Genomic DNA, 15,000 nt, shown 5'->3' with positions numbered 1-15,000 from the left:
CGGAACAACAGTGGACATTTTCAAGAGGAAACTAGATTTATTCCTCCAAGGAGTGCCGGACCAACCGGGCTGTGGTGGGTATGTGGGCCTGCGGGCCGCTCCAAGCAACAGCCTGGTGGACCAAACTCTCACAAGTCGAGCCTGGCCTCAGGCCGGGCTTGGGGAGTAGAAGAACTCCCAGAACCCCATCAACCAGGTATCAACCAGGTATATATATATATATATATTATTAAATATGACCGAAAAAGTAAGATTAATAATTCTAACACGAATTTTCTCAATCTTTCGTACATTACGCTTCACTGTTGGAGGTAAATCAAAAATCACTTCTCCGAAATTCATTTTTATCGAAACTGATCGAAACTGTGAACGCCAAGAAATCCGGACTCCACCTGCCAAAGATCATTGGGGAATATAAACCTGGATATGCGTATGGAAATGTCAAGACGCACAAGCCTGGAAACCCACTTCGGCCAATCATTAGCCAGATACCCACACCCACGTACAGACTGGCGAAGCGACTCAACGGCCTGCTGACTCCTTATGTTCCTTGCGCCTTCAGCCTGAAGTCTCCAAAGGAATTTGTGGACTTACTGCGGGGCACACGGGCCACAGGGATAAGAGCCTCGTTGGACGTAGAATCGCTGTTTACCAACGTACCTATGGACGAGACAATCGGAATGATAGCCGACAGAGTGTATCGTGATCCAGCCTGTACTCCTCTTGACATGCCAGAAAGTATTCTGAGGAAACTACTCCAAGCTTGTACTAAAGAGGCACCCTTCTTGAGCCCGGATGGGCACATGTATAAGCAAGTAGATGGGGTCGCCATGGGTTCTCCCCTAGGTGTCCTGTTTGCAAACTTCTACATGGGTACCATCGAGCAAAAAGTCTTAGTCGACATGAACTTGAAACCGGTCATATACTGCAGGTATGTTGACGACATTTTTACACAGGTACCTGATGTCAGACATCTGCAGGAGCTGAAGGAGGCATTTGAGCAGAGTTCCGTGCTGCGTTTCACTTACGAGACGGAAAAGGATGGGAAGCTGCCTTATCTAGATGTAACAGTCATGGAAAAGGGCGGAGGTTTCCACACTGCAGTCTACACTAAGGAAACAAACATAGGAATGTGCCTAAATGCCAACAGCGACTGCCCTGACAGGTACAAGAGGAGTGTTGTTAACGCATACGTCGACCGTGCTCTCAGCCACAGCTCAGAATGGAAGCAAGTCGACGAAGAACTCTGTAGGGTAAGGCAGGTCCTAGTCAATAACGGCTTCTCCAATGGTTTCATCGAAGACATCATAAGAAGGAAAGTGAAAAGCCATGCAACCTCTGAAGAGGCAACTAACACAACACCTATACCCCCTATTAGACTATTTTACAGGAACTTCTTTTCCACAGCTCATAAAACGGAGGAAAGGGTCCTGAAAGATATTGTTAATAGAAACGTTATCCCTACAGACAAAAATCAGAGGATACAACTGACGATTTACTATAAAACCAGAAAAACGGCCAGCCTACTCATGAGAAACTCTCCAGACACAAAACAGAACGCTTTAAAAGAGACTAACGTCGTCTATGCCTTCAAATGCCCACTTGGGGACTGTAAGCTCCAAAAAACCCAGTATATAGGCAAGACAACAACATCTCTTTCTAGGCGTTTAACGATGCATAAGCAACAGGGCTCCATTAAGGAACATATAATCTCTTCCCATAACCAAACCATCGCCAGAGAAATCCTAGTAAACAACACAGAAATCATCGATAGATACAGCGATAGCAGGCGGCTTGACGTTTGCGAGGCACTACACATCAAGAAGTCAACACCAGCAATCAACAGCCAATTATTGCACAACTATATTCTACCCACCTCAAGACTCCGCTCCAATATAGAAGCATCAAGAAATATGGACCAATAGGCTTTCTACAAACACTTCTATTCAATACCCATTGTTTGTGTTCTGTCTTGTGTTGATACTTTTAATACCCTATTAATATCCCCTCTTGTTCTGTCTTGTGTTAATGCCACATCACCCCTCCCACCTCACTCAAATGTAGATATAAAATCAGAGATACGTAAGTTCTAATCAGTTGTGTATTTGTGAAGTCTTTGAAAATGTAATAAGTTTTACGAAACGCGCCCGTGTCACGTCAGACTAGAAATAAAAATGAATTTCGGAGAAGTGATTTTTGATTTACCTCCAACAGTGAAGCGTAATGTACGAAAGATTGAGAAAATTCGTGTTAGAATTATTAATCTTACTTTTTCGGTCATATTTAATAATATATGTCTACAGGAAAGACTGCTACCAAAATATACTAATATATATATATATATATATATATATATATATATATATATATATATATATATATTATATATATATATATATATATATATATATATATATATATATATATATATATATATATATATATATATATATATATATATATATATATATATATATATATATATATATGTCGTACCTAATAGCCAGAACGCACTTCTCAGCCAACTATGCATGGCCCAATTTGCCTAATAAGCCAAGTTTTCATGAATTAATGTTTTTTCGACTACCTAACCTACCTAACCTAACCTAACCTAACTTTTTCTGCTACCTAACCTAACCTAACCGATAGAGATAGGTTAGGTTAGGTTAGGTAGGGTTGGTTAGGTTCGGTCATATATCTATGTTAATTTTAACTCCAATAAAAAAAAATTGACCTCATACATAATGAAATGGGTAGCTTTATCATTTCATAAGAAAAAAATTAGAAAAAATATATTAATTCAGGAAAACTTGGCTTATTAGGCAAATCGGGTCTTGCATAGTAGGCTGAGAAGTGCGTTCTGGCTATTAGGTACGACATATATATATATATATATATACATATATATATATATATATATATATATACACAGTATGCCTAAATCTTATAATTAGACATAGCACACATTTTGCCTGAAATATATAATGGTAATCACTTGCTATTGTTAAAATTTCAGCGAGTCACAGTATGGCTGCCCTGCACATTCCTAAGCCCATGGGTTTTGAAACGTTACAAAGGTCTTAGTAACATAGGCCACATTACTAAGGCCATGGAAGGAAAGTGAGGGAATCAGGATGTTTTTTTTCAAGATGGGGGATAGTTACAGGAAGCCTGAGGAAGCAAATGTGAGCCCCTTGTACATGAAAGTTTTGAATCTTATGATATACTAACATCGTCACATGTCAGCTAGCACACCACCACACCCGTTAAGATGTCAGCTGGCGCAGTTCTGGGATTACTCAGTATGATAGATAGCTTCAGGAAGCCAAAGAGGCTTCCTTCAGAAAGTATACTTTGTTTAAATGTGTTCTTAATAAACAATCTTGAAACGATATTTTTGTTTCACGTCAAAACAGCAAGGTGTTCTTGAGATATTAAAGAAATACCTAATAAAAGAAAAATAAAAGCAAGAATGACAAAGTTATTTGGAATTCATATACTTTACTAGGGATTCTAAATTATGCCTCCACACACACTTACAAAGAACAGCACAACCATGAACTTGAGGATGGTCTGAGGAATAGGGTGCAGGGCCAAGTCTTCGATCACTTGCCATTGGCCAAAGTGTAAGAAGATGGAACCCCTGGGAGAGATGCCTGTAAAGAATATACAAATACATTATCATAATTAAAACTGAATTTATATTTAATTTAACCACACACATTTTTAACTCCAATATAGATATACAGTATCATCTCCAAATTCTGGGTTTTATGGTTCCAGATCCTATATGAATTTGTATGAAATTTTCCTTTTTTAACCGTTTACCCTCAAATTTTCAGAATTTTTCTTACAGCAAGTGATAAATATTTATATATATTTAGAAATAACAATATCACACAAATAATAATTTTGTACACATAAATCATAATTATGACAAAATAAATAAAACCATTTTTCATTCACTTAATTTTTTGAAGCACTGACTGGTCTTAATAACAGAAAGGCAGTAAAATACAGTGTCATTGCTAAGCCATGCCATCTGTTAAACTTACGAAGTCACCCTGAGCTGACCTCGAAGCTTCTCAATGGTTTCTATCTTTGTGTCACTTCTCTTTTCACTGCTTTCTTTACATTTTATTCACTATAAGATCTGCCAGCCACTATCCTTCCCAGCCATGATCGTGTTTTTCCAATAACTCTGCCTTATTATCAATGTTAAGGAAGTTCTTCTATTCTTTGTTTGATGTACACACACACTTCTCATGCTTTACAACCTGAGATATTGAAAAGCATCACAACATCTCATGTTGTGATGCTTTAATTCACAAATAATGATACAGTATATCTAAAGAAAAGCCAATGAAAATACTCGAGTAACAAGAGATCAGACCATGCTCACACACAAGGAAAACATAATATTGAGTGCATGCCCTTACAGGAGTCCTAAAAACTTTAATACTGTATAATAAAACACATCTTTCTAAGTGGACCTCGGTGCTTCTCGAAATGAGATACCTTCACACATGTGAGTCATTTCAGCTTTAAGAGTCCTCAATAGCCTACAAGAGACCAAAGTCAGAACCTGAACTCACTCACACACTAAGCAGGGAGATTTTTAACCACCTGGGTTGTATGATTAATTTATACAACACAGCCTTACTATGTAGAGAAAACAAGCATTGAATGTATTGAAATGCCAGATTCTGGCTGAGCCCCAGACTCTGTGAAGCTATCCTACTGATATAGTGCTATCCTCTTTGGGGTCATCAGTCACAGGGTTCTTGTTGCCTACTGGGACCAGCGTCACAACCTGGCCCGCTCAGAGAGGCACAGGGAGCAATGGCCTATGAACATTTTACATTTAAAGTATATCATACTTACCATTGACCAGGGAAGGCACACAGAAAGGTAGGCAAAACAAAACACACTACTGTCTGGTTAAAAAATGCGACGTACATCCTCAAAAGGGCAAAAGAACCCCCCCATAAAGAAAACAAACAAGCAACACCTCGTTCAACTAGCCCCTCACTTGTTAACGCCACCCAACCTCTCTTCAAGGGGAGGGGAGAGCTCGGCTACCCACCCTCCAGTTTTTGAATGATGAAAGCCACCGACCAGAGGGAAAAAAAGGGGCCAGGAAGCCTCTGGTGCTCACCCAGAAATTGGCGTTTCATTACATTCAAAGCTGGTTTTCTGTGGGGAGGCGACAGCACCTCAGGTCTCAAAGCGAGGAAGAGACAAATGACCATGACATGGGCCCCAAACCAATACAAGGCTGCAGAGGGCTTGGGACTTTTACTTTCACAGAAGAGCATGAAGCTCCTCAACCCGACCCCTAGGAGTTGCCAAAACCAACAAAAACAAAGCTTTCCATAAGCAATCACGAACCGAAGGGGGCCACCACAAACCTAGGTGAGGAGAGAAATGAAAGCACACAGTCCAAAGACCAAGATGAATCAGGAGGTACATGAGCAAGCCAGAGGCGAAAAAATCCACGAGCGATCATGTGGATCGAAGCAAAAGAGACATCCACCACAAACACAAGCAGGAGCGGCTCTGCCAATGCCACACGATAAGAAGCGACAGTATTCAGCATGAGATGCCTGTCAAGAAAAAGCCAAGTCTTTTAACACAATTGTGTTAAAAGACATGCCATACTTGGCATGTCTTTTAACACAATTTTATAGCATATCGCCTTATTTTTTCTATCTTCTAGTTTTAGCATATACAACACCTCTAACCTCTCCTCGTAGCTCGTCCTTCAGTTCTAGAAGCCACTTAGTGGCACGTCTTTGCACCTTTTCCAGTTTGTTGATGTGCTTCTCAAGATATGGGCACCATACAACTGCTGCATATTCTAGCTTTGGCCTAACAAAAGTTGTGAACAATTTCTTTAGTATTTTGCCATCCATGTATTTAAAAGCAATTCTGAAGTTAGAAAATGTAGCATAGGCTCCTCGCACAACGTTCTTTATGTGGTCCTCAGGTGATAGTTTTCTATCTAGAACCATCCCTAGATCTCTTCATCAGAAATCCTTAAAGATTTCTCACATAATTTATAGATTGTGTAGGGTCTATGTTCTCTTATTCCTCATTCCATAACATGGCATTTATGTACATTAAATTCCATTTGCCAAGTGGTGCTCCATATATTTATGAAGCAATTTTGTCCAGATCTTCTTGAATTATAATTTACAATCATCTAGGTTTCTTATCTTCCCTATTATCTTAGCATCATCAGCAAACATGTTCATATACTGTAATTCTGTATTTCATCTGGCAGATCATTTATGTAAACAATGAACATCACCGATGCAAGAACTGAACCTTATGGTACTCCACTTGTGACATTTCCCCAGTCTGATACATTGCCTCTGATTACTGCCCTCAGTTTACTATCAGAAAATTTTTCATCTATGTTAGAAGCTTACCTGTCACCCCTCCAATTTTTTCAGTTTCTAGAACAACCTCCTATGTGGAACTCTGTCGAAAGCCCTTTTTAGGTCCAGATAGATGCAGTCAACCCAGCCATCTCTTTCTTATAAAATCTCTGTGGTTTGATCATAGAAACCGAGTAAATTTGATACACAGGATCTTCCAGATCGAAAACCATACTGTCTGTCTGATATTATATCGTTTAACTCCAGGTGTTCAACCCATTTAGTTTTAATTATTTTTTCCAATATTTTGACTATTACACTCATCAATTATACAGGTCTATAATTGAGGGGGTCTTCCCTGCTGCCACTTTTGTAGACTGGAACTATGTTAGCATTTTTCCACACATCTGCTATAACTCCTGTAAACAGGGATGCCTGAAAAATCAGTGGAAGTGGAATGCTGAGCTCAGCTGCACATTCTCTCAGAACCCATGGTGAAACTCCATCTGGGCCAACTGCTTTGTTCTTTCTTAGCTCCATGAGTATTTTTTTTCACTTCTTCTCTAGACACCTCTATGTGCTCTATGTTGTTCTCTGGAATTCGTATTGTGTCTGGTTCTCTGATGATTTCATTTTGTTCAAAGACACTTTGGGACTTTTCGTTTAATGTTTCACACATTTCATTTTCATTTTCCATGAATCTGTCTCCCATTTTCAATCTCTGAATATTATCCTTTACCTGAAGCTTGCTTTTAATGATTTTTTTAAAAAAGACCTGGATCTGATTTACATTTGTCTGCTATATCGTTCTCAAAGTTCCTCTCTGCCTCTCTGCTTACTGCCGTGTAGTTGTTTCTCCCATCTTTGTATCGCTGGTATGTTTGGGGGGAGGGGTTTGGCCTCTTCCTATAATGATTCGCTGTTTGTCTTTTGGTCTGCTTGATGGTACATGCTTGATGGGGTTCTGGGAGTTCCTCTACTCCCCAAGCCCGGCTCAAGGCCAAGCTTGACTTGTGAGAGTTTGGTCCACCAGGCTGTTGCTTGGAGCGGCCCGCAGGCCCATATACCTACCACAGCCCGGTTGGTCCGGCACTCCTTGAAGAAAACAATCTAGTTTTCTCTTGAAGATGTCCATGGTTGTTCCGGCAATATTTCCGATGCTCGCTGGTAGGACGTTGAACAATTGGTCCCTGGCCCTCTCGCAATTTCTGTTGAACCAAACCTGTTTCCTAGGTCTCTGTTTTGGTATGAATATTTGTGTGGCTTTATTGTATATTCCAAAAATTTAGCATACATCTCATTTACTTTCTTGCCTGGTAAGTCTGTCCAATTATATTCATTAAAAAAAATTCTATGTTAAAATTCTATGTTTCCCATAACGTCCTCTCTTAAAATAGAGTTTATCAACTATTTTAATGTCCCCATTCTCTACTAGATTATACCACAAAGCATGTTTAATGTCCAGTAGGAGATGATCGTTCATTCCCAAGGAAAAAAGGTACTGGATGTCAAATACCCCTTCTTTCCTAGTGAATATTAGATCCAATACTGATGGAACATCCCTTTCCCTCATTCTTGTGGCCTGCTTGACATGTTGATACATAATGTCTTCAAAATTAAATTGATTTACATGCTAAATCAATTTAATGTTGTTCAATTTGGTATCAAATTGTTCGCAACAGACTGCTCTAAAGGAATATTTGCATATAAGAACATATAAGTCTCTCTTTCCTATACTTTCGATGAAAACCCAATAACTTTTCCCTCATACGCGTTTCTCTCAATGCTTTTGTCATGGATTGGCTCTGTTCTTGATCAGTATACATCTGGAAGTCAATTTGTAGTGTTTATAAAGCTGGTAACAACAAATTCCTGAGATAAGATAACCAGAATGGGGAACTTTTCGACTCGAGGGGAGGCCGTGGCTGACACAAGTGAGGTCACAAGAACAGTGAGCCTCCAGTGTGGGTGGGTGGCCACACAGTGGGGTCAGGATGCAATGTGGGGTATACAGAGAATGGGCAGAAGTTGGCACGCATTTTAAAACAAGTCCCATAGTATTCAGACAATAAATGAAATTTCTACAAATATTAAAATATTATTGATGCCGTTTGCGTCATTGGGCATACTCTGTATTTTGGTTTTATGACGGAATATGTATCATTGGGCAGCAAAAGTGTTAAATTAATGTACCAATCAATCTAAGGTATCTCACCTTAAATAATGAAGTGGGAAAATATAATGCTGATTAAAATGACAATCATAAATAATACTTCTAAATTCCAATCACCACTCTATTGATATCATCACAGCTTCAATGTCCAATAAACACCCTACAATGAAGTCAACTCAACATGTAAAAGAGCATCAATAATAATGCAAGTTCCTTACCCTTCAAATGAGAAACATTGTATGGCAGCCCAGCCAAGCTCTTCCCGGATATATTGAGGTTGTTCAGCTTTATTTTCTTCTTCAACAACTTTTAAGCCAAACACTGTTAGGACTAGACGACTTTCTCTTGGCAAGGTGTTAACCCGTGCTCCAAAATCCAACCTGTTCAAGTACGATCAATGGTAAAATATTAATAACAAAATACTTTATTTCAATACTTTGTTTAAAACCTAAATAAAATTGTTTTAATATATCCTTTAACCCTTAAACTGAGCAACACAAATAGCTGTGGTGAGTAACTGTCACGGAATTGCGCACCACAGCTATTGATGTGTTGGAGTACCACGCAAGATTTAAAAGTCTTGCGGCTACATGGGTGTTCACATCAGCTTCCTCAGGGCTCTTGTAAACAGATGCCATTTTTTTTTTAAATCGTGGGCAACACTCCCGGGTGTGAGAGCCAACCTGACTGAGTAACCGAGGCTGGTGCACGCAGCATGAACTAACAGCATTACTGTGGTCATCGCCTAAAAATGTCAAAATATATATATGTAACTGGTATTATTTAGCAATGATATTATTACAGAAGACCCCTGACTGTGACAAAAATGACCAGGATAGCAGGATAATAATAGCAGGATTGTTGTGATAATTAGCGCTGTGTGTAGTATGGTGGGATGAGTAATGCTGAGGGAGGGAGGGAGGGAGATAGCGTCGTCTGCTGTGTGGCCTCCTGTTATTGTCTGCACTCACCATATCAGCTCAATGGTTCTCTAAGAACACGAATGTAGATACAGTACTTATATATAATGTGTGTATTAGTGTAATAGCAGCAAAAGCAGTATGTTAGGAGCCATTTGGGTGGTGGTGGTAGTTTCGCCTGCATGACTTGTCATGCTGTGTAGAGGGTGGCCACTATGCTCCTTGGGCACCATACCAGCTTCATTGTACAGTTATGGTGAATAAAGCATGTAGATCCTTATATATAATGTGTGTATATAGTGTAATAACACCACAAACAGTATTGTTGGGGGAAAATATTAGTGCATCTGGCCTTGAACCAGTGAGGGAGGCAGCGGTCAGCTGTGTGTGTGGTGACCTCTCTTATTGCCTGAACTCACCATATCAGCTTAGTTGTACAGTTACGGTGAACAAAATATGTAGATACTTATATATAATGTCTGTATTTAGTGAATAAAAGCAAAAACAGTATGGTGGGATGAGGAATGTTGGCGAGGGAGGTGTTGTTGAGGAAGGAAGTGGCTGGCTGGCTGGCTGGTGTGGTGGCCACTCCTCGTTGCTTTCAGACTCACCATACCAACTTATTGGCTTGTTATGGTGAACAAAACATGTAGATACTTATATATAACCTGTGTATATAGTGTAATAACAGCAAAACTATTTGTTTATTGCTTTATGAACATAATAATTGAATCATCAATATGCACACCATAATTTTGAGTATAGCGATGGTTCACACATTTTATTATATATCACACTATACACAATTGAATAATATTACTGCATAAAAAATTAAGAAAAAATCAGAGACATTGAAATAATTAGGTAATAATATGTTTGTGGCAACTCCTGCCTAACAGCTCGGGTGGAGCAGACCTCCACCGATGCTTGCTGTGTCAACGCCTCTTTTTTGCAAGACTTTTCTGCCCAACTGCGGCCAAAATATGCCACCTACAATTTTTTATTATTTTTTCCGTGATCAGGCAACACAAATGAACACTTTTATAAGACGAAATATATATTTTTTTTTATTTCTTGCGCCTGAGCCTGTTGCAGGCTATAATTGCAAGAGCAGCCCAGGGGTTAAGTACAAGATGAATTATAAAATCAGCACTTTCACTCTTTTAATCAATAATGTAATTTCTTTCCACATCAGAATTTTAGACCAAGGTGGATGCCAAAAATTATTGTACTTTATAGTGCAAATGATAGAATATGCATTTGTAGGTATCTTCTTGAGAGGTTATCTTGAGATGATTTCGGGGTTTTAGTGTCCCCGCGGCCCGGTCCTCGACCAGGCCTCCACCCCCAGGAAGCAGCCCGTGACAGCTGACTAACACCCAGGTACCTATTTTACTGCTAGGTAACAGGGGCATAGGGTGAAAGAAACTCTGCCCATTGTTTCTCACCGGCACCCGGGATCGAACCCGGGACCACAGGATCACAAGTCCAGTGTGCTGTCCGCTCGGCTCCCCATTACAATAATTGGTAAATTAAAAGCATTACACCACAAAATTTTAATTCTCATCTATTAATTAACAATATTATGTCCCACTTGTGTGGGAAGGAAACAGCTCAAAGAAAGAAAGCCAGTGTTGAGTAAATGAAATGCCTCTTTCTGTTAGAGCTCAGTGGCTTCCTGAAGCTGTCCCTTAGATGGCTCCCTACCACTGGGTCATATCTTTCATAGGATTCCTGTTTGCCTACCAGAGACCAGAGCAAGAACCTGGCCCCCTCAGAGGTGCAGAGAGCTGGGAATTACTATCATAACCCTCACAGGTATAGCATCCAGAAAGTCAGCAAAGCTTTATAGACAACTGAAAGGTTCACAGAAAAAGAAGCCCCAAAATGACCAAACAACTGCAATTATTTAGGCTAAATAATACAGTATCCACTCAATTTAACGGCCTCTTTTATACCGATCTGCCGGTAATAATGACCGGTTTGGGAGACCGGTATTTAAAGCCTCATATAACGGTCTGGTGGTCGATATTACCGAAGGTCGGTATTGGGTTTGTCTTGGCATCAGAGGGTCCTCACATGGCAAGCAGGCCGCCTACCCCTTTCATCCCCTCCCTCACCCTCACTGAACCTCTACCCCCACACCCTCACTTTCTGCTCCCCCCCCCTCCCCCCCAAGACCCTTCTGGGAAATGGCTCAGTAGACTGCCAGCCAGCCAGAGACAGCCTGGAGAATCTCCATCTAATAAAGCATTCATGAAACAAGTATTTTATAACTTTTCATTATCCTAATAATATTACTAAACAAAATCTGCAAGCAAAAATATATATGATGTACATTCAGAATTAAATAAAGAAACATCTGGTTAACTGGGTCAAGTGTTAGGCTTATCTCTTCCCTTCCCCACCAACGAAACCCCCCCCCCCGGCCCCCCCCATACTTCCCATACACACACACACTCTTTGCTTCACCTCATCATCCACTGCTCCATCCCTCCCTCCCTCTCTTCTTTCCTCCCTCCATCCCTTTGTCCTTCCTTCCCTTCCTCCATCCCTCCCTCCCTCCCTCCATCCCTTCCTCCCTCCCTCCCTCCTTCACTCCCTCCCTCCCTCCTTCACTCCCTCCCTCCTTCACTCCCTCCATCCAACCATCCCTCCCTCCCTCCTTCCCTCCATCCCTCCCCTGCTCCCCTTCCTCCCTCCATCCCTTCGACCCTCCATCCCTTCGACCCTCCTTCCCTTCCTCCCTCCATCACTCCCCTCCATCCCTTCGACCCTCCTTCCCTTCCTCCATCCCTCCATCACTCCCCTCCATCCCTTCCTCCCTCCTTCACTCCCTCCCTCCATCTCTTCCTCCCTCCTTCCCAGCTCCCTCCTTCCCTCCCCTCCATCCCTTCCTCCCTCCTTCCTTCCATCTAAACATCTGGTTGCGAACTTGTCCCTTCCCCCCCAAACTTCCCATACACACGCTCTCTCTGCTTGACCTCAACAACCATAGCGCCATCCCTATCTCCCTCCCTCCATTAATCCATCCCTCCATCCATCTCCATCCTACCATCCATCTCCATCCACTCCCTCCCTGCCTACCACCCAGCCTCTGCCTGCCTCCCGCGCTCCCTCTCTCCTTGCTGCTCCCTCCATGCCTACCACCCAGCCTCTGCCTCCCTCCCTGCCTACCACCCAGCCTCTGCCTGCCTGCCTGCCTGCCTCCCTCCCTCCATGCCTACCACCCAGCCTCTGCCTGCCTGCCTGCCTCCCTTCCTGCCTCTGCCTGCTTGCCTCTTGCCTGCCAGCCTCCCTCCCAAGCTCTGCCTGCCTGCCTCCCTCCCTCCCAAGCTCTGCCTGCCTGCCTCCCTCCCAAGCTCTGCCTGCCTGCCTCCCTCCCTCCCAAGCTCTGCCTGCCTGCCTCCCTCCCAAGCTCTGCCTGCCTGCCTCCCTCCCTCCCTCCCTGCCTACCTCCCTCCCAAGCTCTGCCTTCCTCCTTGCCTCTCCCTCCCTGCCTACCTCCCAGCCTCTCCCTGCCTGCCTGCCTGCCTGCCTACATTTCAGCCTCTCCATCCCTGCCTGACTGCCCATCCACCCACCAGTCAGCCATCACTGACACAACGAGTGCATTTGGAGCCGACATGGTGCACGGATGTTCCTTGATTGTGCCGATATGTCCAACAAAGTCATGGAATGAATAATCCAGCCTCATGACAAATCAAAACAATGTGCCGTGAATCTGTGACGTCACAGGGTAGAAGGCACTAGAGTGGTGGACCCAGTGGCTGTCTGTATAAAATATATCTTACCTGAATGTCACTTGAAAAATTACCGACACTTAACTTCGGAAATACCAGAGCTCCGGAAATAACGACCAGGGTACAGACCCATATAGGCCGTTAAATTGAGTGGATACTGTTCAAACAAAACTAACTTGAGTCAGCCCAATGTAAAGAAGTAAAGAGCTCAGGACAGAGCTAGTATCCAAGCCAGATGCCTGAATGAGCAGGAACACACTACATTGTACAACTTAACACTATCGATCACTTTGGACCGGACTCGTGTCCATTATTTTTCTCCCGAGTCCTAACTTTGGACCGGACTTGCGTCCACTACAAAAATATTTGTATAAAATTCATTTTTTATCCAATCGACCTAGAGATAGCATCAAAATAAGCACCTTTAGAATGCGCACAATTTGATACCAAAATGAAAGATGTAACATGAAACTTGATGTCCGAACACTTATATGATTATAAATAGGTTTTTGGTCAAAATTTTAAAATATTTGCTAAAATTCTATTTATTGTGCTATTATGTTGGGACTAGTTTTAAAATGCGTGCCTTTACGTCACGAACAATTTGATGCCAAAATGAAAGATGTAACACAAAAATTTATGTCAGAACACTGGAAAGAGATAAATAATTTTGTGATGATGAGCTGCTAGAATTAAAATATTTCTTAAAATTCCAGTTATTGCTCTATTATTATGGGACTAGTTTTAAAATACGTGCCTTTTTATTGCGAACAATTTGATACCAAAATGAAAGACGTAACACGAAAATTTATGTTATCAAATTGAACGAGTATACACATTAGGTTGCAGTGTACAAATTGGTGTTCGTTCATGGGTAACTTTAGGCTTTTCTGCGGGGGGGCACTCCAAACTTTTGTACATTATATTCATACACATTTGTAGGGAATTTAATTGCGAACACTATGATACCAAAACGAGCGACGTAGCATGAGAATTAAGGTGAGAAAAACGGAACGAGTATGCACATTTTACTGATTTTGTGCGCTCACGGGTAACTTTTGCCGACTTTAGGCTTTGCTGTTGGGAGTCACGCCAGGCTTTTGGACATTATATTTATACACACCTGTAGGGAATTTAATTACGAACACAATAATACCAAAACGAGCGACGTAGCACAAGAATTAAAGTGAGAAAGCTGAAACGAGTACACACATTTAGGTGTCACCGCACGCTTACCTGCACGCTCACCCGTACGTCGGGTGCATGACCCCTAAATTGACCGCGCGCCTGTCCGGTGACTGATAGTGTTAAAAGTGAACCTAATATAAGCTTCTGCAATGTACTTTTATTAAATGTACAATTAAAAATAGGATGATTAATCAACATAAATCTTAAAATTAAACAATTCATAAAATAGAAATCTACAATAGTAAAATATATATTACCGTTATAATTTATAAACGAGATATATAAATTCTTACCAACGACTGAAAACAACTTTTGGATAAAATTTTGAATCTTCGATAACCTTTTTTGTATGTGTATAAACAGGCTGGCCAATACATCTGGATCCATGAAACAATTGTGCCTCTACAAAATATTCATCATACTTCCATTCTAATTGAAGGCGATGAAGACCTAGAACCTTAACTGAAACCTTTTCTCTGACATCTTGAATGTCTCGTTGCTCTGCAAAGACAAAAAATTATACATTTAGTGTAAAAATTAATGGTTCTCAACCATTAAAGCTACTTTTTGCAAGCTACCAGTTAATGGTTCAG

General features: G+C 41.2%; 1 protein-coding gene across 4 annotated transcripts in view; it reads right to left on the bottom strand.

Annotated features, from left to right (window-relative positions):
- LOC123755348 (phosphatidylinositol 4-phosphate 3-kinase C2 domain-containing subunit alpha) overlaps positions 1-15,000 on the bottom strand; it is a 232,027-nt gene that overhangs the window by 124,369 nt on the left and 92,658 nt on the right. For all 4 annotated transcript variants that reach the window (XM_045737887.2, XM_045737888.2, XM_069327888.1 and 1 more), the window contains exons 12-14: positions 14,701-14,908; positions 8,775-8,936; positions 3,541-3,656 (exon numbers count right to left, since the gene is read on the bottom strand). In XM_045737887.2, the coding sequence (XP_045593843.1) occupies positions 3,541-3,656; positions 8,775-8,936; positions 14,701-14,908 (486 nt within the window). The remainder of the gene's footprint in view (positions 1-3,540; positions 3,657-8,774; positions 8,937-14,700; positions 14,909-15,000) is intronic.

This window comes from Procambarus clarkii, chromosome 20 (assembly GCF_040958095.1).
Source record: "Procambarus clarkii isolate CNS0578487 chromosome 20, FALCON_Pclarkii_2.0, whole genome shotgun sequence".
NCBI lineage: Eukaryota > Metazoa > Arthropoda > Malacostraca > Decapoda > Cambaridae > Procambarus > Procambarus clarkii.
The sequence above is the reverse complement of the archived record's forward strand: the minus strand, read 5'-3'. Positions and strand labels throughout refer to the sequence as shown.